The sequence below is a fragment of the Notothenia coriiceps genome, unplaced genomic scaffold, assembly GCF_000735185.1.
Source record: "Notothenia coriiceps isolate Sejong01 unplaced genomic scaffold, NC01 NC01_scaffold00037246, whole genome shotgun sequence".
NCBI classification, from domain to species: Eukaryota; Metazoa; Chordata; class Actinopteri; order Perciformes; family Nototheniidae; genus Notothenia; species Notothenia coriiceps.
Window position 1 is genome coordinate 10,136,862 of NW_011369947.1, and position 25,908 is coordinate 10,162,769.

At 40.2% G+C, this 25,908-nt stretch overlaps 3 protein-coding genes across 4 annotated transcripts in view; 2 read left to right on the plus strand and 1 right to left on the minus strand.

Moving 5' to 3' along the window:
* Positions 1-5,009: 5,009 nt before the first annotated feature.
* On the plus strand, positions 5,010-7,964 carry sfrp2 (secreted frizzled-related protein 2). The gene is made up of 3 exons (XM_010794761.1): positions 5,010-5,596; positions 5,846-5,926; positions 6,176-7,964. The coding sequence occupies exons 1-3, from the start codon at positions 5,101-5,103 to the stop codon at positions 6,478-6,480; spliced, it is 882 nt and encodes a 293-aa protein (XP_010793063.1). The 5' UTR covers positions 5,010-5,100; the 3' UTR covers positions 6,481-7,964.
* A 3,134-nt stretch (positions 7,965-11,098) lies between these two features.
* tnip2 (TNFAIP3 interacting protein 2) lies at positions 11,099-14,840 on the plus strand. Of its 2 annotated transcripts, none has more exons than XM_010794763.1 (6): positions 11,099-11,726; positions 12,283-12,585; positions 12,706-12,795; positions 12,973-13,236; positions 13,351-13,467; positions 13,841-14,840. In XM_010794763.1, the coding sequence occupies exons 1-6, from the start codon at positions 11,415-11,417 to the stop codon at positions 14,120-14,122; spliced, it is 1,368 nt and encodes a 455-aa protein (XP_010793065.1). In that variant the 5' UTR covers positions 11,099-11,414; the 3' UTR covers positions 14,123-14,840. The 2 variants fall into 2 exon arrangements, with proteins under 2 accessions (XP_010793065.1, XP_010793064.1); XM_010794762.1 differs by having other exon boundaries at positions 11,100-11,726; positions 13,838-14,840.
* Positions 14,841-20,261: 5,421 nt separating this feature from the next.
* The window catches only part of LOC104966388 (transient receptor potential cation channel subfamily M member 3-like), a 24,203-nt gene continuing 18,556 nt past the window's right edge, over positions 20,262-25,908 (minus strand). The window contains exons 6-8 of the mRNA XM_010795575.1: positions 21,689-21,863; positions 21,021-21,165; positions 20,262-20,273 (exon numbers count right to left, since the gene is read on the minus strand). Coding sequence (XP_010793877.1) covers positions 20,262-20,273; positions 21,021-21,165; positions 21,689-21,863 — 332 coding nt within the window. The remainder of the gene's footprint in view (positions 20,274-21,020; positions 21,166-21,688; positions 21,864-25,908) is intronic.

Here is a 25,908-nt window from a genome sequence, read left to right on the forward strand (position 1 = left end):
ATACATTTAGCTACCAGCCAGGAGAGTAACATGTAGCCCTACAGTATCTTTACCGGCAGCAGCATAAGAGACATTTTGCACAATTTTACATTCAATGTACTTTTATGTAAAAAAAAATTGTAAACATTGTATGACGGGCTTTGCAATAGCATATGATATTAACATCAGAGCATTTATAAGTAGGGAGTCCAAAATTAACCATCCAAGACAAAGCAACAACTGAGGTATTGCTAAACTGAAGTAACATTCTGAGTGCAGCACTCTTTGTTCACTTATTATGTTTTAATATAACACACAGAGGCACTTTTTGTCCACTGCCTTGCCTACTTTTCTAAAGGCCTGTGGTTGGCTCAAAGTTTGGTGGAGTCTCCTACATCCCACAGCTGCTCAGAAACCCCATGCTGAGTCAATTAGACCTGTACAATAGGAACATCAATTACGCCAAGCAGGCAAAATCTATATGACTCTGGAGCTCTAATGAGATTAATTCCTCTTGGATGGGATCAATTCTTTCCCAAATGTCTATGTAGAAGGAGTGATTGAAGTTAACAAGCTCATTAGTGCACTTCCTGACAATGTTCCGAGCTGTATGGTTGATTCTCAGTTGGCCGTCAAGGGGTCGTGGAAGAGAAATACCAGTGAAGGCTTGTGGATCTGTTCTGGTCTAGGCTACTAATTGATCCTTATTTTATCAGGAAGACAACACAATTTTTGAAAATGTATAGACCATCTCTAGGAAGTCTACACAAAGAATTTTGTAGCCAACCGATGAAGTACATTTCTGTTCTTTCACTGTGTTTTTGAGTCAACATTACTCTAAAACAGGAGTTAATGGTGCATTTTCTAGTGACTATTTTCATCTGCGGATTAATATGTATTTGGTGCAATAGTGACTTTTTACAACAGCAGATCAGTGTATTTTGGATTGATTCAAAATATCCTACAGTGTCCATATATATGGCAATACTATCAAATGTCACCCAGTGCAACATGGCAGTTACTGATAATTATTGGTCATCAATTGAAGTCTCCAATATGACACAGATGAATTACTTGGAAGAAAAATCTCGGTTTAGGGTTTCTAGTGTGTGTAGTGGCAATTTCTTATGTTACCTTATATGCTAAAACCAAATGCTTCTAAGAGCATTGTCTAACACTACTGTACCATTTCTTCATATGTGCTGTTTCCTCTGCATACTCTAATGAGGGTTATTATTCTCAAGCGCTTCAAGGCTGATTTGGCAGACTATATGTTGAAATTACTCCTCTTCACACAAAGTTTGAACTTCCATATGCTGATAACCGTTATACTTTCTATAGCTCAAGGACACAGGTGTCTAATAGCGATATGAGACATCCGTGTGAAAGCAGATTTCTGAGGCGTTCTGCCATGCTACACAAAACTCTGTCTGCCCGCCCTATCTTGTATATAAGCTTTGCTATTCTGTGACTATTGCGCACACTCCTGCAGACTATCCTATACTCTGTGAGACCTGTACCTTTGAAGCTTCAAATAAATAACCAACAAGACAATGCTGTTTGCTTTCACCAGTTTATTATTGATTACTCTCATTGTACATCTTTACAGTATTGACGAGTTTAAAATATCCACGACATGTGTTTCGTTTAAAGTAAGGCAAAAAAGAGTGTCACCAAATCACGCAAATTCCAGGATGCTTCTGAGCTATGCAGCTTTTCTGCATAAAAATATGACTATGTGGGATCTGCTGAGAAACAGTTTATAAAAACAGGGTTGGTTTGGTTTACATTAGACCAGTCCCGATGGCTTTGATGCTCCTCACACTGAGGAGTCTTCATGAACACCGGATAAATCCTCAAACATTTCCACTGGGTTTTGACTTTCTTTTGAACCTGCACATCCTGTAATTGTTTGTGACAGTAGTTTAGCCCTTGATTTTTATGAAAAATGAAGGGAAATGGTAAAGGGCTGGATAGCAGTGGATGGGGAAAGAAAAAATGAAGGGTTACCGGGCTACAGATGGACCATTGGGTCCGACAAGCTGCGTCTCATTTTCACACAGAGCCTTAATAAAAGCCTGCTGGGGGGACTTTAAGCGCAGGCCTCGGATCAGCTTACATCTATCCCAAACCTCTGACCCTAACTGTCTGTGATACCGTATTGTTAATGGAGACTGCATGTTATGTGTTTGGAGAAATAAAACCTTATGCTTGGAGAGTCTTTATCCAATCTTAGTCGCAGTCCATTCATCTCCTTTTGGACCATTTCCAACATTTGAAGCCTTTGTTTCTTGTCATTTTAGACAAGCTGGATTATGTCGGATGTATCACTCAGACTACTTTACCACATGTTTTGGATATATATCGAACGCATCAATGCATGTCCTATAAGAGATTGCATATACAGTCCAAAAGTGCATCATGTGTGCGTTCACAGCTGATCACATTTAGTGGTTCAAGAGAGGTTAGCATGTGACCTGCCACACCACTGCTGCTCGGCTAAAGGGAGTCCAGTTGCAGGTTATTGGGGGTTTCAGCCCTTAAATGGCCGTGTAAGTGTTTCTACAGAGACCTGAATAGAAGTAACACACTTTGAAGGAAAGGGGACAAGAGGGGGAGCGTTGCCCTATAAAAACAAGTAGAACCTTTGACACAGACTGAAGACCCAGTAAGGTCTCTGCTCTAAGGCCACATTCAGATCAACATTGGCTCTACATGAAAAAAATCAACCTTTTCATTCAGTTATATGTTGTCGGTCTGGTGGGTGCCAACGCAGAGGACTATAGAAAAAAAGAAAGTGCAGGGTCGTCCGGCACTGACATCATTCAGCAGGGCCATGTGGTGGCTAATCTAATACACATGAATGCCCATTCCTGGTAGATTACTTTTTAACAATGAGTCAGAAGTTTTGCAGTTTACGTTGAAATCATCGCAACTATTGATTATTTTCGCCATGATAACTTTTCAGAATTGGACAATATTTTCTCAGAGTATTTTAAACTGGTGTGCAGTGTTTTGATATTTGATTATCTTTCAAACTCATGGCTCTGTTACTCAAACTTCCTGGATCGTATTTCATGTCTCACTGGTACCTGAAGCAACACACCCCCACAAATACAGACCCTTGTTTTTGCTCTGAATGCAACCTCATACCATATAGGCTTTGAAAACATTTTGTTCTTTAAAAGCTATAGCATGGATTTTTTATTATAATACAAAATCAAATACCCAATGAAAAGGTGTCACACAGAGAAATGTCTACAGGGAACAATCAGCCGACTCTTCACTTATCGTAACTCTGTTGTTTTGGTTCACTTTTAACACTTTTAAAGTCTTGCTTTTCAGCCGAGAGGCAGCTGTTTTCAGTAAAAACAAACTAAAAACCCTATTTACATCACCTTTGTGGCCCATAAATGTAGACAGACATAGTTAGCAACAATCTTATGGACATAGTCAAGTCAAAGCTGCTAAAGAGTCAGATATTTTCATCAATGTCATACTAAGACGTAGACCATCAGACACCAGTTAGAACATGTACTGCTATGGCTTTGCTCGAATTTATCAGTTTCTGGATGCAATATATTTATTATAGATGTCAATTAGGTGAATTAACGGGTCAGTATGATGCATCTGATTTAATTAAGACTCTTTTGTTAAGGAGTTGCGCGACACTGTATCTCGAGTAGCAAAACGGTCAAACACCAGATGTATGGGGGCAGCACTTTAGGCATAAAACACTATTTATGCATGCCAGGTTCACAAAATCGTTTTTATACGTTCTGGCTTGTTTTTGTACGGAAAGAAAAAAAGTGGGACCTCTTTCCAAAAGATCGTCTTTGTTGAGTTCTGCTAAAAAAAAAAAAATATTGCCACACCTATAGCTATACACTTTAATGACAGGTTTAATTCAGATAAAATAAACTAAAACTTTGTTTTCTATTCAAATACTTCTTCCCACTACCTGACACAAGTGACTCATTAACTTAATGATTGAATGAGCTGTTAGGGAGGTCCTGAGACTAAAGTGTGACAGTACAGGAATCAAGATGTGCACATTAGACTTGTTTTAGAGTAGATGCTCAACATTTCATTGCTTCAGGAAAAAAAAAAAAAAGATGTTGCAGCTGATTATTCAGCACCACAAATTAAATCAAATGTACCTACTTTGTATTGTGGGCTGCAACAGGAGACATATGAGACATATCTCTAAATCTGGTAAGTAAAACAAAAATATATCTGAATATCTAGAAGCCACAATGCATAAGTGAGAAAATATGTTTCTGTAATTTGGGTGAATTGACCCTTTTAGCTAGAAAATTCCACAAACATCACATGTGAAATTTAAGTGTTCACTCATTTCAGAGGTCAATCCTGAGAAGAACCACACTGCTGTCTGCAGACCAGACTGTAGCTCAGGGGGTCTGAGAGCGGAGAGGAGCCAGAGCTGCAGTACAAGGAGGAGATTTGGTTTCACCCCAGGGTGTACTGAGTGGAGGTCTGCTTCTCACACCAGGGCAAACAATATATCACCATGTGGTATAACCTGCAGACCTGCCCGGAGGATTTCCCCGCTGAACTCCTAATGATGGAAAATTAACGCTCCACTGAGCTGAGCTAAATGCCCCCACTGACAACATTTCCAAACTATTTACAGCATGGGGCTAAAAAAAGCAAGTTAAGGGATCACTCAGGATATATTTCTGTTGATTTGGGCGTAATGAGTAAAACCTGTCAGGCACGTTTTGTTATGATTTCCATGAAGGAAAGGAGATGAAATATAGAAGGGGAAATAGTTGAGAAAACGCCTGGTGATAAAATTCTATGAGGTATAATTAGAAATCCAAAATGACTGTCAGACCCAGAGGAGTAACAACTGAGGGTTTTGGTATTTTTTCTGGACTGAGGAGACACATGTGTTCACAAGGTTCTCCTGATGTGAGGAAACCAAGTGCTGAATGGAGAAACGGTCTTTACGCACAACAGACAGACTCCTCCCAGACATGCCTGAAAGAAAACCTCTTGTTAGGAGCTTGCCACTGACAGAGACTCCATCCACGCTGACTGATGCTCAAGAACCCCTGATTGCGCATTTACATTTCGCAGGTTTTACGCTCATACAAAATGAGGGCCTTTATTTCGACAGTGTTGTGGGTAATATCACTACCCTGCTTGGAAGCTATCCACGGATTATACAATTTCGGCCAGCATGATTTATTCTACAAAAAGAACAACTGCAAGGCGATTCCTGCAAACCTCCTGCTGTGCCACGATATAGAGTACACAGAGATGCGCCTCCCGAACCTGCTCGGACACGAAACCATGAATGAAGTTCTGCAGCAAGCTTCGTCTTGGATCCCGCTGATTCAGAAGCAATGTCACCCCGACACAAGGAAGTTCCTCTGCTCCCTGTTCGCGCCCGTGTGTCTGGATGACCTGGACGAGCCCATCCAGCCGTGCAGGTCTCTGTGCGAGAGCGTCAGGAACGGCTGCGCGCCCGTTATGTCCGCGTTCGGCTTCCCTTGGCCAAAGATGTTGGAATGCGAGCGCTTCCCACTGGACAATGACCTGTGCATCCCGCCTGCTGGGGCCGAGAACCTCGTGCCAGCCACTAAAGAAGGTGAGGTTTCGTTAAACTATATTTTACTTTGCAAATGTACCATGTCCAATGTTGTGCGTAAACGCTACATTTGTTGGACTTCTTCATGAAATGCATATGAGATCAGAAATATTTCATTTTTAATATCCGCTAATCGATCCATTTATTGCACCAGAATGCACTGTAGTCAAATGAATCTCTGTGTTCTACTTATTTGTGCACATCTTATGTTGATCATGTAATATTTAACACATTGTATTTGTCTTTTAGTGCCAAGAGTGTGCGATGCTTGCAAGGAAACAGATGAAAATGACAACGAAATTGTGGACAACCTGTGCAAGAATGACTTTGGTAAGTTCACCCACCTATTTTATTATGGTAGTAACTCCCACAGTGGAGATCAGGGGCCCCAGTATATCAACTTTGTCACAAATAAATAAATGTATATTGTATATCCCTCCTTACTTGAACTTCCATTATTGTATGTATTTCAGCACCAAACTGTATCAAAAAGCAAATGCCCTCTCATGTGGCTTTAATAAAGACATGGTCAAAAAGGATGATCTTTATTTAATAATTTTCTCTCCTGCTTCCATCAAGCTCTAAAGATCAAGGTTAAAGAGATCTCCTACATCAACGGTGACACCAAGATAGTGCCGGAGAACAAGAGCAAGACCATCTACAAGCTGAATGGGGTGACGGAGCGAGACCTGAAGAAGACTGTGCTGTGGCTGAAGGACGGCCTGCAGTGCATCTGTGAGGAGATGAACGACATCCACGCTGCCTACCTGGTCATGGGCCAGAAGCTGGACGGCCATCTGGTCATCACCTCTCTGAAGCGCTGGCAGAAGGGACAGCGAGAGTTTAAGAGGATTTCCCGCAGCATCCGCAAGCTACAGTGCTAAGAAGGAAGAAACTGCATGTGTCACTGTTGAAGAAATGGTTTGGTTGAGCTCTTTTCTAATTATCTCTCTCCAGGTCTCACAAAAGTAGCTATTATGGTTCATAGATTCCTATTTAGAGTCTAGCATGGACATTGGACATAGAAACAAACCATTGTCTGTGTTTCACATTGGTTTATAGTTTTAAATGCTCAATATCTAAGCAATTTATAGCATATCTGCTGGCTAAACTCTATAATTATAATTCCTATAAATGTAATGTTCTGAAAGGTTTAATTCCCATATACACTCAAACTAAATTCATCAAAAAGGCCTCAATATTTTTGAAAAGCACACATGGCTAAATTCCACAGCCATGACTTTTGACACAATTATATCTAGTACACACTATTACAGTGAGTAGGTATGAAGTCCCTAACCCTAACCCTAACTTGTATAAATGTAAGGTTTTTGTTTTCCTCCAATGACTCCCATTCATTTTGCGCATATTAGGCGCCCCTTAGTGGCCATTTTTAAAGTGCTGTGTGTTTTCATGGGGAGCTGAATTTGCTGTCACCTCATTATTACACTCAGCTGATGTGCAAGGTGTAATACAATCACTAATTACACGGTTAGAGAGGAAGCTAGCAGCGCTTTAAATCCAGGATTAAAATGATGGACTCACAGGCAGATGTGTCTTACTGGTAAATCCTACAAGAGGGGTGAGTTTAGAAAATGATAATACAACTTTTTTGTTCATGGGGCATTCCTCCAACAAGGGTTGAATCATTAGCAGTCCTCTGCTTAGGAACATTCAAAACACCTTAAAGGTAAACAAAATACACACAATCACAAAGGTCAAGAAACAGTAACCCATGGTAAATTAAAGTGAACTCTGGTAAGATGTTTGGGGGAACTGAATTGTTCCTACAAAAACGTTATTCGCATCTATTTTGCAACTATTGTCTATCATAGTTCTACAAAAACAAAACTGATTGATATTGTTTGTGGCATATTGAGTGAAGTTGGATCCCTGTGTGCGTAGTGTGATGTTCAAAGACAAACAATAACGTGTATGCTTTTGTATGACCGTTTTCTCAAGCAAAAATGAGAGATAGCTGGCTATATTCTCTTCCTGTTCAACATTTTAATACTCTTGGTTATCTTTTTGTACTTGAGCTACTGCATAGTTTTCTACAATCGTATGACAAAACAAATATTTTTCTATTTCAGACTTTCATATTTCATTTAAACTATTATGTCGGATTGCATCTTCATCCTGTTGTTTGGTGAGTGACACAAGTTGGTTTATATGTACTATTAGAGGATGTTTTTGGTTGGTAGTGTTGATTTGATGAGAAGTTACTTGTTAGGCACTAATAATCAAGTGGTTGTGTGTGTGTATATGCAATGTAAAGTATTTTCCAAAAGTATTACTGTGTAAATATCAAATACTTCCTTTTATTCTTGTGTAAAGTTTTTAGCAATTAAAAGCTGCCTACATGTTTTGAAATGACTCATTTCATTGTTGTGTGTCGCAGGATACTGATATACTCACAAATAAACGTGGAATAAAGGACTGTATATAATTATCATCGCTACAGTAAGATGGAAAATAAACCCACAGAAGTCTTTCTCATATTTATAGTCTCTATTTACAGTTTATGGTATTGGTAATGAAATACCACCATCTAGTGGAATCCAATGAAAATACCTGTTCATGGTAATAATTAGATGCATAATGATGCATTTGATCATTTCTTTGCAATACAATGCATTTTAAGTTTTCTTTTCCAATGACATATACCATAATAAAAAGTAAAGGTTTATGGTTCCAAACAAATCTTGGCCTTTCCGGATAGTGCCAGTTATATGTCATGAACATGTTGATATAGGCTGTTCATGCTTGGCGGTATGTTAAAGCTAGTGTTATATATTCTGAGCATTTATTTGAGAAACGCATGGTAACAACTTGTTATGTTCCTGATACCCTTTTGTTTTGCACTAACAGTGGGTCAGAATAAGGCCTGGGGATTTTACATTTTCAAACAGGTAATTCAATTCAAGACAAATATTCTAAAAGGCAAACTTGTTATTTTTTCTCATGAACTTTATCTAATATTTTAGATAATCCCATGTTATCTACATAGAAAAACACAATGACCGATATGAACTGTTGTTTGCTTTGTCAAGTTATCGCTGGTTCGATTATATTTTGTTATTTTACGGTTGTGCCCTTTTCCACTTTTATTTTTTGTGAACCTCTATTGGACTTTATATTTATTTGTCTTTACTTGATTTAATAATTGTATTTTTTGTCAGAAGTATAGTGTAATGTCTGTCAGTTTCCCTCAGTTAATGGGGACTTTTGCGTGTTGTGTGTGACATAAAGGTCCCAAGTTAAAAGATTAAATATATAATGATATGCAATCTATAGGAGAGATGCAGCACAGTCTCACATTAAGAAGTGAAGACCATCTTTTTTTTTTTTTAATGTAAATCTGTTTTGTAACTTATCATGTCCAGAATTCAACAAACTACTTGGAGGTATCAACTCATTTTGTTCGTGCAGTAAAGTGTGCACAGGTAGTTTCACCTAAGTCATGACTCATCATTATGCCCACAGGTGAAAGTACCTACTGGACTAGAGAGGTTTTGCCACTCGTCCAAAAGGCTGAATCAGTGGGGCAGTCCCGGGTGAGTTCCACCTCTCTGTGCAAACTGTCATTTGAGTTATTGGAGTCACATGATCAAGGTGCAACTATAGGTGAAATTAAAATGGGAGTGTCAGGGTGGCATTTAAAATATTCAGGCTACTTCTCTTCAGAGTATCAGGTGAGGTGGGAAGCCACACTTGCTTCAGAATCGCACCAAAAGTGAAACTGGCCTAAAATATTCACTCAAATTCCCGCCATGACAACTCTTCCCTCATGGGTTTAACACACTTCACACCTTGATTCATGTGGCTCTGTCAACTGTCACGTGACTGCCATGTGGCCTCAATGACTCACCTCAAAATCCATTATGTGAAATTATGGTGTGTTGACCCAGAAATACCTGGGACTCCCCACCGGCCAGTAGCACTAATGATGCTCTTTAATGAATCCTAAAGGGGTTTAACTCTACACCTACAGTCTAGACAGCAGTTTCAATTTGACCTGATAATGATTAGATGCATGATTGTTTGTGTAGTGCAGGGTAAAATCCTAAAGGGAATGGAGATTTTGAACATTGACATTCATTTTAAACAAGTTGTGTTTATGAATCTGTATGCATTGTTTGTTAAAGGGCTGTGCGCGTTTTCATATAAACCCTGAATTGGGCCTGCAAATCATCTAGATGCCTTAGATACAGAGTTGTGATTGAAATAATTATTATATATATATAATTACAAATTGACCCGAGTATCTCCATTATCTGTGACTTTATACATCTACTCCAGCACATTTCAAATGGAAATATAGTTTTTTAATTTAACCACATTAATTCAATTGTAATCACACTTTACACTGTTGTATTGATACTCAATCATAAATCAAGTGTATGTGAAACATCAGGAACAATAAATTATGTTGGTGCCTTTTTTTTTTAAACTAATAATTTTACTTATTTTTTCCTGTTGTCTTTTTAACTTGGAATCAATTCAATTTATTTGTATTGAACAATCCTGACTGAATTAACTGAAATGTCAATACGTCAATTTAACACCTCAGGGAAGAGATGCTTTGCTAATGTACTTTTTCCCTTCTGAAATACAAGCATAATCTCCAAAAACATACTCACTATACTGTTTGATATTGCTGTGAGTTTTAAAAAAACATATAACTAACAGTATGTGTGGTAAACTCAGGTATTATGATCCTATATGCACTAAAGGCTACAAATCAATACCTCTTAAGTATTTGGAGAATTTGTTGCGACACTCCAAATGCACTAATGTAAAGTTTAGGGGGTGGGATGCCTGGAAATTTTGTAAACTACCGATGAGCGAATTGTATGCTTTTGAAGGAATTATTATGTGTCATCCCATGTAAAATATTAGCTAAAAACAAAGGGGATTTCATTTAAGGTCTAAGCTACTTTCTGTTTCTTATGGGGGGATGAGGTGCATTATAGAACTTCTACTTCTTACATCCAGTGGTGGTAGTAGTGAAAATCCTGCATTCAAAATGTTTACAAGCATTGGCAGCTAAATGTACTTAAAGTATCACAAGTCAAAGTACCCATTATGCACCATGGCTGTTTTGAAAGTAGTATATTCTAGAATATGAAAGGATTCCTTCTTTTAATTGCTTTACTCTTAAATAAGTGTAGTGGACTAAAAAATACAATACAAAATGTGAGGCAGTAGAAGTATAAAGTAGCATTCAATTTAAAATAGTCAAGTAAAGTACAAGTATGACAAAATAATACTTAAGTACAGTAGCCTACTTGAGTAAATATACTTAGTTACTTTACACAACTGCTTACACCTGTGCAAAAACAAAACAACACCACTCATTTTGTGGTTAACAGTTTTGCAAACAGTGTTATCATTTTTCCTTTGCGTTCACATGTACCTCTTGTGTGGAGAGTGCGAATTTACGACGGCCGTGAAGGCATCATCGCCATTGCTGATGGTAGCCTACCTTTAAACTTTTTTGCTAATTGTGAAGATTTGTGTCTCTTCATTTTCTTAACATTTTGTGCCAGCAGGCTATAAAACCCCTATTACCTTCCAGTGACGGTGCACCGTGAGTCTGAGAGCAGACTCAGTTTGACGAAGCTAAAAAAAAGTCCGCGGGGAAGTTCCCCAGGAAATCCCCCAATGGGGGATATTATTCTCCACATCGGTGCGCAAAACCTTCGACACAATTCACTTCCTCGGTCCATTTCTAAAGACACAGGGCGATAAGAAGAGCTGCCAAATGCTGGATTATTAAAAGACTGATCATACTGTGAAAGCTACAGAGCAAACTATGGATAACGTCAGTATGAACTCGGATCTTCGTAGAGAGACCGTGCGGAGCTGCAGCACGCTCAACACTCTGTATCACGAGACGCGCCAGGAAATAGACCTCCTGAACAAGCAGCTTTATGTTAAGGATAATATCATCGCAGACTTAAAAACGAGGCTGGGGAGATATGAGAAGATCTACGTGACGGTGGGAGATAACCAGTCTGTAGTCATAGGGCCGTCCAAGTCTCTGCTGGAGAGCCTGTGTAAAGAAATATGCAAACTGAAACAGAAGAAGAACGACATGGAGTTCAAGGAAACTCGACAAACAGAGGTAAATTCAGGAAAAAAACTGATCATTTGATGTTGTTCCATGCCGATACATGTTCCTACATACAAAATAAGCTGATGGGAAACATGTAGTACAGTGGAAAGGGTCTGTTTGATTCCATGAAGGTACACTTTCCATAAGTATTTGTCAAGAACTAAGAATACACACTTGTTTCTGTCATCCTGCTGTGAGTTATAGAATTGAAGTCATGGATATGTTTTAAACATTTTATTTTAAATGATTTACTGAAAAATATGTTCAAAGACATCCTCAGAGATGCAAGTAGAAATATGAATTAAAAAATCATCAAATACAGAACATGTATTGGTAATAAACACAAGAATAACACATTGTATTTGTACATATTGAATGTTTATTTACAACAAAATATGTTCAAAGACAGTTGCAAGAAGATATGATTTAAAACAGGATCAAATACAGAACATGTGTCAGTAGCAAACATCAGAATAAAATATTGTATTTGTACATATTGACTACACACAATATGCCCATTTCAAACTGATGTAGTCATGCAATTCATCTCTCCTTCTTCCTCCAGGAGATCAAGAGGGTGAATGCCCTGCTCAGGGAGAAGGATCTGGAGCTGGAGGGCGTCAGGGGGCAGCCGGACCACGAGAAGGACCGGGAGATCCACCGGCTGCACCTGGCCCTGGAGGAGAGGGAGCGGTCCGAGGCCACCAGAGCCGTACTCTGCACATCGCTGGCCGAGGAGGCTGACCAGATGCGCAGCCAGCTGGAAGCGACGGTGAAGGTGTGCCAGGAGCTGCTGGCCCGGCTGGATAGGGATAAGAAGAACGGAGGAGAGGTGGAGGTTGTGGCAGAGCAGCACAAGACCAAGGAGGTGTGTGACGCTTTGGCTGTGGTGATTCATTGTGAATTTGGTGTTTTAAAGGCATCATTGGCACCGTTTTTTGTTTTTGGGAAGGCACATTTGTAACCTCTCATCCATCATTTTTTACAGACGGAAGACTCATCTGACATGAGTGGTTCTAACGCCCAAATCTGTCAACTTCAGGAGGAGAATCAACAGCTAAAGCAGCGAGTGACATATGTACGTTTTCACCCAGAATAAGTTTACAAGTTTTTTTCACTGGCATTTCTTTAATGTCTCCTTTTAATCAATCGGGTACTAAGAAATGTTTTATTGACGATACTAAGGTGTTGTTATTCAACATCTGAGTGAAGTTCAGAGTCTGATCTAACATTATTGTTGTAATTTCTTTTTTAGGTGCAAAGTCTGAATACGCAGTGGCAAAAGTATGACTCCAGCAGGGAGGACTACATCAGAGGTTTGTGTCAGAGGCTGAAGGAGACAACCAGACAGGGTTTGATGCCTGGGCTCGGCTCCATAAGCACAGAGTTGCTTCATAAGGAAATTTCCAGGCTCAACGGCTTACTCGAGGAGAAGATGAATGAGTGTGCGAGGCTGAGTAGAGGAGTGGAGGAGACAAGGAGGCAGGATAAAGTGCAGATCCAAACTCTGGAGCAGCAGGTTGGTGCTAAACCTTTCAATGCACTTTAGCATTCTGCTACTTTGAAGACTTTGACTGTATGCATCTTGGGTTTTTATGAAGAAAAAAGACTAACGGTTATTCTCCCTAATAAGGTCCTCATCTACGAAGAGGACTTTCAGTCGGAGCGTGCTGACCGAGAGCGAGCACATGGCAAGATCCAAGACCTGAAGGAGCAGGTTCTTCAGTTGAAACAGCAGCTACACAAACAGGTGAGACCACAGTCCTTAAAGGTGCTTAACAAATGAGTGTATCTTTAGTAGGCTGATCAAAGTGAGTCAAATGATATTACTTGGGATAGATAAACAAATAGATTTTATAACAAGTTCTGCTGCTTTCTGCGGAAACTTAAGAAATTGATGGTTGAATACAAAATTGGGGACATTTTCAACATTCTTCCATTGAAGTGAAAGCAACAGAAACAAACAAATAATCACTTGCATTTCAAAGTGCGGGTTTGTTGACGATTACAAAAAAAACGGATAAATTGCTCACTCCTAATTTTACGAACTGTTACTTTTGATTTTTGGTACTATAAATGTCGTCTTGCAATCCTAACATTCTGAACATAATTGTCTTCAGCAGGGAGCCAGCAGAGACAACAGAGAAGCCGTTCCCACGTGTCGTGTGCACATAGGACACAGGATGATCCCCTCGAGGCGACACAAGGACTCCTCCGAGCCTCTCCTGAGGAACCCTGCTGAGACGCAGCAGCAGCCTGTGGCCCCCGCCGCAGCCCCCCCCGTCCCGGCATGGGACGAGACCCAAGCTCTGTCAGAGCTACAGTGCCCACACTGCCTCCGCCTGTTTAGAGACAGGGACTCTGTAGAGTACCTGAACCATTGTGAAGAGTGTGCCAAACTATAAACGGAACAACACTCATTTAGAAAAAGACACTTATCTTTTGCTGACAGTAAGTGAAGACTGAAGAGCAGCACTACACGGCAGAACAAAACCTGAGTGGAGTTTCAGAAGTTCACAGAGACTTGACTACAAATGAAACGACTGACTTGAGATGTTTGTACATAGTGAAGCAAAACTGTACAACCCAGAGTTCCCCTGTTTAAAAGAGAAATGAGTTCATCAGTCTGCTCTAAATCTGCATAGTAAACAGTGTCAGGGCCGTGCTGTTCTCCTGTCGCAATGCAGGAGATTATTGTGGTGTGAAAGTGGATGCCAATGCAATGTATCAAATGCCATATACCTCAATGTGTCAAATTACAAACCAGTTGCACTTTCTTAAAATGTTGCCAAAAACTGAATCGTACTTTTGAACAGATTCATGACGCATAAGCTTCTTATTTTGGATAATGTGGTGCTATAAGTTGTTTATTTTTGGTTGAAATTAACATATCTGTACTGTAAATTATATATTCTTAATAACAGATTTAAAGTATATAACTATTATATTAATATTTATTATTTTTTGCATAAATAATTGAGAAACAGCAAAGCAATGTTTGTTGCCTTTTTTCCACTGAAGTCATGAAAAAATTTTCGTGGCCATTTTGAGATAAATACTGTTAAATATATGATAAAACTGGAAAACAATGTTTTTAATAGTGTAAAGATGCATCCCAACTGACAATAATATGCTTATTTTTGGAGATCTTGTGCTGTTTTTCTGAAGCTGGCACATTATTTTTGTAATAAAAGACTGTTTAACCACACTTTATCTGAAGGTGAATTAATACAGTTTTAATGATGTTTTAACAGTTTGCAGCCTCGAGCTGTAACCACAGATCATAGCCTAACCACGAAAATGTTGGCGCTACGTAATATAAGTCTGTGTACATGTCTTTTAGTGTGTGTGTGTCCATCTGTGTCACGTGTATGTGCTTGCGCGCGGTGGAAAACCCCTTCCCAGTGTTGCCTGAGTGGGCACGCTGTACTGTCACAGCCATATTCCCAGCTGTTGGCTGTAGAGAAACACTACAAGGGTACGGAGAGGACCAGAGAAAGACTTAGCTCAGGTTACATTTAACAACAGCCCGCGGATCAATTAGTGACCAAAACATTGTGCCGTCAGTCTGCAGTCTGTTTCATTCTGACACAAACAGGCCAGCAGTAGGCTACTGTTTGTGATTCACTTGTCATGGGTTTCGTGTAGTAAGCACAGGAAGCTGGACATCCCCTGTTAAAAAGGAAGTAGGCAGTAGCAGTGCGCACAAAAGACAAAGACAAACAACTGTGTTCTCTGTGTGCGAGTGAACACATACTACTTGTTGCTGCTGTCTTTAATCTGATAAAAGTAAAAATGTTTAAAGAAGAAACAAATTCTTCTTAGAAATAAAAATTTAAATATTTAAGCAATAAAACTTGTTCAATTCAATATGCTGTATTAGCTTAATGTAACAAAGACAATATTGTCAGGTTTTAAATAATATCAATATTACATCTTTACTTCATTCGGTATGACCAATAGATTATGTTAGTGTTGGCTAATCTCGGCAAAGTGTTGCTAGATATTTCGGTGTAACTGTAGGCTATGACTAATATTTTGGTTCATACAAGGGCTAACTGTAACTGTAAAGTGGCTTAGGCTTGCTTTAAATACTATATTATTCAATATATTTCTGGATAATTTCTTCACTTGCTTCTTTACAAATGAAAATAATCGATATTCTAATCTAGTTCTCAGGAATAAAATAAATGCATATTGCAATATCTAAATCTTTATTAACTGTCTGAAGTTTTGGAGGAAGATCTGCCTTGGTGGCCAGTTTCAAATCTCTTCACCCAAACTAGAAGTGAGGTTGTCAAGCTTTATAAAAAGGACTGCTACAGGAAACAAAATGACGAGGTTTGACTGTTGACACAACCCTTTGAAATGCCACCATGCAGTATCACATGCTAACTTACTCATCAGCTAACTGGGGAAGATATGTGTGGCTGAATACGTTTCCAATACATTTATTTAATTTGCATTTTTATTACACAACCGCCTGACTCCACCTCATGTGCCCACAGAACAATTGTTTCCAATGTTTTCTTTAAAGGGCAACCTCGCTATCTCGTCTATATGAACCAACCACATGGTAGAAATACACACAGGCCCTAAAAAGGCCATGCGCTGTGTGCTGGGGATTCTCCCCCACGCCACACACACCCACACATTTACAGCAGGGTCTATAAGTGAGTGAACTTCCACAAAGTAAAATGCACTACCCACCAATCTGAGAGTGGAAAAAAATAGGTCACAAGTCCCCACCTAAGTGTCTGGGAACTTTTTTCTAAGAAACCAAAGCATTAATAAAAGTCAGGTGACAACGGTTGATCAGTTCCTGTTGAAAATCAGTTTCAAAAGAGCATCAGGATGTAGCGATGTAGCCGTCGTATACTTTAACAAAGAGGGAAAACTTCAGTCCGACACTTATCCAGACAAATACAGAAAGGATAAATAGGGCCTTTAATCTTATGTGTATCCTAAAAGAACGGGAATTTCCCGCCATCATGAGGGAATTCCCAAAAAAAGAAGACAAGTTTATTTGAAAAAGGAGCCCTGTCGACTTAAGCAGATCATTTTTGATTTACTGTAGGTTGGGTGAGTAAGTTGGTATTAATGCTGACTATTTTGTTTTGGAATATCCTGGTAAGAGAATCCAAGATTTCCGCTATCAAAAACAGCATTCTGGGAGATTGTAGCTGCAGGAAAGGGGAATTCCCTCTTTGGAATTGTTTGGGATCCCGAAGCACTCCAGGCAGTAGACAATGAAAAGACCAGCGTTCTGATTACAAGCTACACGGATGCTGTGATCCCTTCTAATAATCCTATTGGCTCTCGCCCCTGCCATTGTCAGAAGACTTTAAGAGCACCATTTAGCACAGCAAAGGTCAAAAGAGGGAAACGTTTTTGAAAGGGCACATGATGGACTTTTATAAAACATAAGAATGTATAATTAACTAAGGGAGGGGGTTTACATCAGTGGTTCTTATCGCTGAATCTGTAATAAAAAACCCAAATCTGTGCCAATTTCATGTTTTATTTAGATTGCGGCCCACGTTCACCCTCTCAGACATTTTGCGCGGTGTTTTTGGGTTGTCTACGTTAGCGTAGTTTTTGGGGCATTTGCTCAAACGTGGTATATCCCATGTTGCATCACTGATGACTGAGAGCGAGCACGCTCTACAAAATAGCCAGACAGCCATTCATACCTGAAATAAATTATGAGTCATTTCTTCTCTGGTGGCTCTCACAAACCAAAACCTTTTGTCTTCCTTTGTTTAAAGTGCATTTACCAGTTTTCTCAATGATCACACTTTGTGGGAGTGGTAACTTTTCATTGTGAAATCCCTGGGTTTTAAAAAACACAATCAGTCTTGAAACGCTAAGAGGAAGCAATCTGTGAGGAACACAACTGTAACTCACTTCCTCTACACCTCATCAATAGCTCCATTCTAGTTTCCTTCTGAATAATGAACACATGGAAAGTTCTTCATCTTGTAATTGTTGGGAATTTTACTTTATATCTCAATGTATTTTTTGCAAATACATTTAAATGAAGTTTCATCAACTGAAGATCAGTTCTCAGTTGTCTATTGCTACCACAGTAAGAGATTAAGTCAAGAAAACTAAAACACTATATTGCTGAAAGGGAAGCTCAGCAGCTAATGATGGCTTCCAAAAGCTTGACAGAAATGTCCTTATGCCTTCATTTGTTTTAAGTAAAACTGGTAAAAGAAAAACAGAAAGCAAAAGCTTGGGTTTCTGCTGATAACCAGTCAGTGCTGCTCAGTGTACGGTACCTCTTAACTAATCTAAATCTAGATAAACCAAAGCATGACCTCATTTCAGGCTCTTCACCCTGAGGGAATGTACTTGATTTCAAAACGGCCTCAAATCAATTTTCCCTAGTTTCATCTGAATATATGAAATGGGGCTATATACTGTATGTAAATACCTGAAGTAGCTCAATGGCAGCTAACTTTTATGTTTAACTTTGCAAATGAAACTGAAGCTCGGGATCTACATGACTCACAGTGGTCTTCTGTATTGATTATGACTTTCAATTAGTGGATTTCCCAAAAGGAACAGGTATTTATTTGAGAGTGTGACTCACTCTGCAACCTTGTGTAGCCGCAGACAGACATGCAGAACAGCATCAACAGGTACAATTCCTGCTTTGCTGCAAGCATTCACGCTTTTCATTACCATATATGCGCTTAATCACAATAGAAGTGACAGCATCTTGGAGGGGATTTTCTCGTATCAATCAACTTGAATTCAAATCAAGTTTAAATTCAACATCGGGGAAGAAATGCTTTTGCTTTCTGATAGTTACGAGAACTTCAAGAATTCTCGTGTTTATCTGTCGCATATGAAGTTTCAGCCAGTTAGTTAGCACGAAGACTGAAAACAGGAAGAAACTGTTAGCCTAGCTAGCATTACCAAACGAAAACGGCATACCAACACCTCTAAGACCCCGTTTACACAAGAACAAAACGGGTTGGATCCGCATAGTTTCTCTTGCGTATAGCCCTTTCATTTACACGAGGCCGTAACAAAACGATAGAAACGGACCCCACAAACGGTAACGGGTCCCAAGGTGGATAGATTTGCAAACAAAACGCTCTGGGGGGTCCAACGGCTCCGTGTAATCGCCTCTATACGATCATTTCCCGATAGATGAAGCCATAGCCCCGCCTCTCCTCACCTCTGCTGCTCACTGCTGTAGCATGGTCTGTAGCTAGTGCTACTGCTACTGACCATGCTACAGATGTTAGTGCAACATCTACAGCTCCTCTACCACAACCATCAGCAACAAGTGGACATGGAGAATTACATGAACTACTACATGTTGCTAAATCCACTGCGGGGCATAAACAGAAGGGCAATCATGCTCCGGGGTCTTCTTCGCGGCTTTTGGTGTATTTTGTGGCGGAAGTTACAGCGCCAGTTACAGGCCCGGCATATGTACTACAGCGTGTCCAGCGTTCTCGTGTGAACAGAACAGAGCAGACACGTCAAATGAAACGAATATGTGTGAACGGAAGACTTTTTTGAAAACGCATATTGTGCATAAACGCAAACGTTCCCGTGTAAAAAGCACCAATCATACTACATGAAGTTCAGCACCCTGGATCACAGCACCTACTGTCTCTTACTGTGATCACACAGGCTAAATGTATGTTAAAGAAGATTTTCTTCCTTTTTCAGATACAGAAATATAATTTATTGGCCTGCAAAGCACAAGATTATTAATATAGGTTGGCTGGATTTATAATTTCACCAGAATACACAGTGTTCAGTGCTGCGTTTGAGTATGGCAGCGGTAAAAAGAAAAGGAACAGAGGGCCGTATCAGATTATCTGGCCTGTACAGCTGCTCCTGCTGAATGATCCACACGATGTTCTGCTCTGGTGTATTGTATCCAGAAGATACATCAGAGCGAGCATCAGTCACTGGAACCCCACTGACAACACATTCAATCCACTTTCACGCCGCTCAACCATGACCAATGCTGGACTGCCTGCAAAATACTACTGTATCTTTGATAATGTGTGTGTGTGCTTCATTTGGGCACATGCTAAGTGTGCTACTATTGTTATAATAAGGGCTGCACACGTTAGCGTAAATTGATTGAAATCGTTCTTGGATCCAAGAAAGAATCACACCATGATCATCATTATTTTTAAATGTTTTGATATTTTTGGGCCAGAGAGGAAATTATCTTTCCCTCAAATATCACATCCAAACTGTAATATCTGGAGTTATATATTTTTAAATAAGCCGGCGTAGTCATTATTGCTGACACTGGAAGACTGTTGCATTATAAACACCTGGTTGAGTCATCTTAAGCATCCAAGTTTCGAGATGCTTAACCATATTCTTGCTCAGCACTTTTACTTTTATTATTAATTCATAAGAAAAATGCCGTTGGCAGCCGGCAATATAAACAGTCACTGATCCATACGCAATACAGTGTACACTTTGTTCAGAATGAGTTGAGGCGGGAGCAACCAAGTAGCAAATAGTTGCTGCAAAACTAAGATACCGTAAAAGCTGCTAGCTGTTTGTCTGCGTCATAGAGTGTTATAGTCATTTATTATAAGTGAGTGTGAGATTGTGTGTGTGTGTGTGTGTGTGTGTGTGTGTGTGTGTGTGTGTGTGTGTGTGTGTGTGTGTGTGTGTGTGTGTGTGTGTGTGTGTGTGTGTGTGTGTGTGTACTGTACCTGCACACACTCAATCACAATGTGTGTGACATATAACACTATGACTGTGGGAAGAAAGTGTCATGCCCCCTGCTACTGTAGATCAAATGTACCATGACAAATAAATGCCAACACGCACGCACGCACACACACACACACACAAACATAACCTTTACACTCACAGCATTCAACAGCATGAATAAGAGGTTGGTTTGGTGTGAAGGGGAATCAAACCGTGCCGAAGGGGTGCAGCATCTCAAGGTCGAGGCCATTTGGTCCACAACGTCATCAGAATTCATTTACATCCACTTAACATTACATGCCATGATGAATAAAAGATGGGTCAATAATTGCTTCAACAAAATTTTTAAGATGAGCAAGCTTCACTTGACTAATCCATTTGTCCCTCTTCCATATTTGTAATGTTTCTTTTTTGTACAGCAGACACGTCAAAGACTGAATAAATGTTAATCTAGTGTTATTCGTGGCGAGCGTCAGTCTGTGAATCTGTCAGAATATCAACATCTTATGTACATACTGCTTGCATGTTTGGCTTTTCTGCTTCTGCAAATATACTCATGCAAATATATGTATTTGGCATGTGTGTGTGCACATGTGTGAACGTGACACTCACCAGCTCCTTCTTCTTCATGCACTCCATGAGAATGATGAACAGATGCTGCGCCTGTGTGCGGCTGTAGGTGAAAGTCTTCTGGATGGTCACCAGCAACTGGTCTCTCAGAGACTCGTTAATTATGCTGCAGAGGGGGGTGTCAGGTAGAGGGAAGGTGAATAAAACAGTTAGCAGGGAAACTAGATTTGCTTGGCAGTAAGTGAAACCAAGGTTGACTCCTTGGTCAGATTTCATTCTGCAAGTTTACCTTCATCTGTAAGTAGATATTTGAAGCCGTAAAAACTATTCTTTACTTATAGGGTGTCTTGGATAAAACCCAAATGTTTACAGTGTGTTTTTGAAACTAAAGCCAAAGCACATTTCAGAAAATATAGACGGTTTGCAAGCTCTAGCCTGCTTTAAGGTAACAAAATCCTTTTACAATGGGAGCAAATCAGCTAAATTACATTATTGCTGTTATGTGCAGTAAACATACAACTGTTTATTTGTTAATCTTGATCTGAGGCTTTTTGTTAGGCAGAACTACCATAAAAAACAAAAACATTCTGATTACCAACACTCTCCACTTATTGGATAACAAGTGTATCAATAAGCATCTATCATTGGATTACAGCAACATGTAATAAAGTGGACGGGTGATTGCATACCCCCCATCCTCAGAGTATTTGTGTCCGAAGGCCAGGATGTCGGAGGCCCTGCCGCTGCCATCACACACCACCACGGGGATGGGGGGTGTGTCCCTGAGGTACTCCAGCACTATGGAGATCACATTAGGGCCCCCCTCCACGATGAGAGCCACCACCGGCACACCTTGACCAATACCTGCACAGGAAGAAAAAAAAAACAGGTTGAAAAAACAGAGAAAGGGACATGTGAAGAAAAAGAGAGGGCATTTGAGGATAGGGGGAGATAACAGAAGGAGGATAGTCAATAAACAGGATTCATTTCATCAGCAGTCCTTGATCCATAAATAAATATCCAAAAGTGTTAACACGGGCCAAATACAACACCTGAATCGTCAAAACACTTTCTAATTATAGAAGAGAAGTTTTTTAAGAAGCACCTGTACCAAAAATACCGATCCTGCTTTGTTCCTGTGGCATGGTGTGTGTGTGTGTGTGTGTGTGTGTGTGTGTGTGTGTGTGTGTGTGTGTGTGTGTGTGTGTGTGTGTGTGTGTGTTAAAGAGAGTAAGTTTCACTGATGATAATACAAAATGGCTCCTTGCCTGATAATCACACACTATTTAGGGTAATTATGCATAATTAGCTGATTGTTTTTTTTCTGCACTTGGTGTGACTCTGCTCTAGTGAACTAAACTGAAGGTACGAAATAAATTGCAAAACTCTCAGAGGAATTTGCTGCTTCTTGCTTGTGAGGCTCTCTCTCCTGCTTCTTGTTTTACTTCTATACTCGATTTCTTACACTGAACATCGCCTTTAAAGAGCACATACTGTATGAAGCTCATTTTCAGGTTCATATTTGTATTTAGTGTCTCTACTGTGACATGAAATGCTTTATTGTTCAAAAATATATTTATTTTTCTCATACTGCAGCACCTCTTTTCACCCTCTGTCTGAAACCAGAGCCCAGTCTGCTCTGATTGGTTAACTGGCCGGCTCTGTTGTGATTGGTCAATCGCTTAGAAATGTCCCATCACGTACAATATGTTGGATCGCTAGCCAATAGAAGAGCGTGTTTTACATAGTGATGTCACTATGTTACTGAAGTGAACAAAGGAGTCCAATGGAGGCGTTTCAGGGTGTGTGGGAGAGAAACTCCCTTTTTGAGGGAACACAGGGATGTTAGCATTTGCAGACCATTTACATGCACACAAAAACTATACAACACACTTAAAATGGCCCCTTTAAGACAGCACAAACCTTGTAAACTTGAGTCTCATTCTTACCCCCTATATTATAATTTGTTGTGGTCTCAGTCCAATCCATTTCATCATCATGCCCCACATTATTCTTCCCTATCCTGCTTCCTGTCTAATTTCCTTTCTCTCCAGTATTTCTTTGGCCCAATCCCAAATCACCCCCTACACACTCCCCCTACACACTCCCCCTCCGTTTGCGCGTTCACGCGGAGGGTCCGCCATATTGAGGGCTGTTCCGAACCAACGAGTGTGGAGCGGTGTGGAGGCGGAGTGAGCTATCAAGCCCTCAAACAGCGAGTCTGCATCGGTGCTGACTTGAGACCGGTCTCTACCTGACCGGAGTCAACGCTGTGTGTGTCCGTCTGGAAACACGCTGTTTACAAGTAGTTCCAGCAAAACATCCACTGATAAACTGCGATGATAACAACCTCATGATAGCCTCATATGTTTTAACTTAGGATCATACCTGTGTTTAGTCTAGAAAAAGGTAAATGTGCGCATTTTATTATAAAGTTGTGTATATTTACAGACTGTTGCAAAAAACAAAGAAGCTTATAAACATCAGGTTAAACCTCAAACAAAAGAGCTTTAGCAAAAAAAAATATACAATTAAAGATGTTTGGAGTTTTATTTGAGTACAATTAATTTAACATTTTTGTCAAAAGAAAATGCTAAATTGAAAACCGTTTTTAACCATACAAGTTACCGGCATTTTCCTGTTTCTGCCGGAGAGAGGGGAAGGCCGGCCCAAAGCTTGCTGCTGTATTTATACCCCTTAACCCCTTAATGGAGGGAACTCGTTCAGCCCTGCGAGTGTGGCTAACACGACGGAGTCACAGCCGTCACCGGAGGGTAGGTCGAGGGTGATTTGGGATTGGGCCTTTCTTTAGACCTTTCCTCCCTTCTTTGCTGTTTCATTAGGCCTGGTTTTCTACTTGATGTTTTGAGCGCTCTCTAATTTGAAAAGGGCTGTGAGCGTCCGCATGTTCCCCCGACCTGCGCACGCCGTCATCCTGGTTCTGCATAATTCACAGATGACGGAAAGCCTGTCTCTCAAAACACGGCAGGTGCAGACATGCAGCGATACAGCTGCGTGCTAACATGTAGGGCCTCATCATAGCGCACACACAGACATCTAGCACAGTTTCGCAGTGTAGCCCACGCGGCCATTTACCTTCCCCCTCGCAGCAGCCTCATGCGGCCCTTGTAACATGGGACAGTTAGCATAAGTGGAATATGTCTAGGGCCTTCTGACTACTTCCAGAAGAGGTACTGTACAACGTCCGCTGTGCCACAACACATCAGCACGGCCGTAGATCAAAAATGCAGGAAGCGAGAGGAAGCAGAATTCAACAACATTTGTATCTGATTATCAATTTCTTTTGGATGTCTATTTTTTTCGCTTTACTTGCATCGTGCGTGTGCAGGATTTCAGTCCGGATCAAACTTCGATATTGGATGAACTGGGGAGCTTTGGGAGGGCACTAGCGGGCAGTATCTAATGTGGACAATTATCGGCTCAAAACTGAGACCCACAAAGGAGGGCAGTTGAGAGGGGGGAAGCACAGCTGTGTCGTGGCTAATTGAGTAGCCATTCCCACCACCACAGCACACACACACACACACACACACACACACACACACAGCCACAGCACACACACCACACACACACACAACACACACACACACCACATACACACAGCACACACACACGCCAACACACACACACAGCACACACACACACACAGCACAACAGCACAGCACACACACACACACACACACGAAAACCCACAAATGAAAGAGAAGTCCTCTCTGCCACGATCTAATCCTGCCCAAATACATCAGATGTCTTTGAACCTCAGTTTCCACTCAGGATGAAAGAGAGTTGACTTTGATGGCAGAACACTCCATGTCTTGAAAAAAGCTATTCCTCCAGGCGGGCAGTGGCCCAAGAACGTTTTAGACTGTTTCCTCCGTCAACAGACCAATCACAGAAAATGGTACCAAAAAGAAAAAGGGGTGTTTACAATAGTATAATACTTTATTATATAGGCTACGTTCATGCAAGAGCGAAACGTAACGAAAGTGCTTTTCAGAACAAGAAAGATACGATAAAAAGCAATGACAATGAGTACAAATTTTAAAAAAAAAAGGCACAGGAAATAATTGAAAAAATGTTAGCAGACATAGTAGTTTAATGTAAATATGGCAGAGTTTCTTATCTCTGGACATGACTTGGCGCCTGAATTTTAATAGCCACTAAAAACATCTCGCCGTCAAGTCGCGTGCTTGTGTCCGGGACTTGACTAGAGTCTAAACAACCTGGGCAGTGTTACCGTCGGCCAACAACTGCTACTGAACCTGGGCAACTTAATATCTTATTAAAGACATCCTGTAAATGTTAGAAACTGAGAGCCTTTGAGTTATTTTGTCGAGCGGCGTTTGGTGGTGTGAATTCTCTCTTCATAGTTGAATAAAACACTAAAGTTGGCGCTGAACACCATGCAGAGGCGGTTACATGAGACACCTCTTCAGCAAGACAATATGCGTTTTGTTCTACAGAAAGGAATGCGCTGCTCGTTAAGTAGACTGTAGATGTCTGCTTATTTCTCAGCAATACTTCTTATATAAGGCAGTACATCATGTTTCTCTTTATTTTTGCAGAAATGAGTCGCATGGAGAATAAGAGGAGCGGCATCATGCACTTAGTTAGGAGTGGAACATGTTATTATGTGAGGGGTTAGCCCAGTGGCTGCGCTGACCTACACCATAGCAGTGATAGTAACTGAACACTTTTAGATGGTACATATGAAATATATTGTGATACTAACTGTGAGTGTCACATGAAGGAATTGAAAGAAAAGTTTATTTTTATCTTTCCTATTTATTAGAAAAAAGTTTTTAGCATTCGCTTACAGTACGGTATTGCCTGCGTTTGCTGTTTTATATATAAATACGATTAGTAAACATAGTAAATACTATGAGTA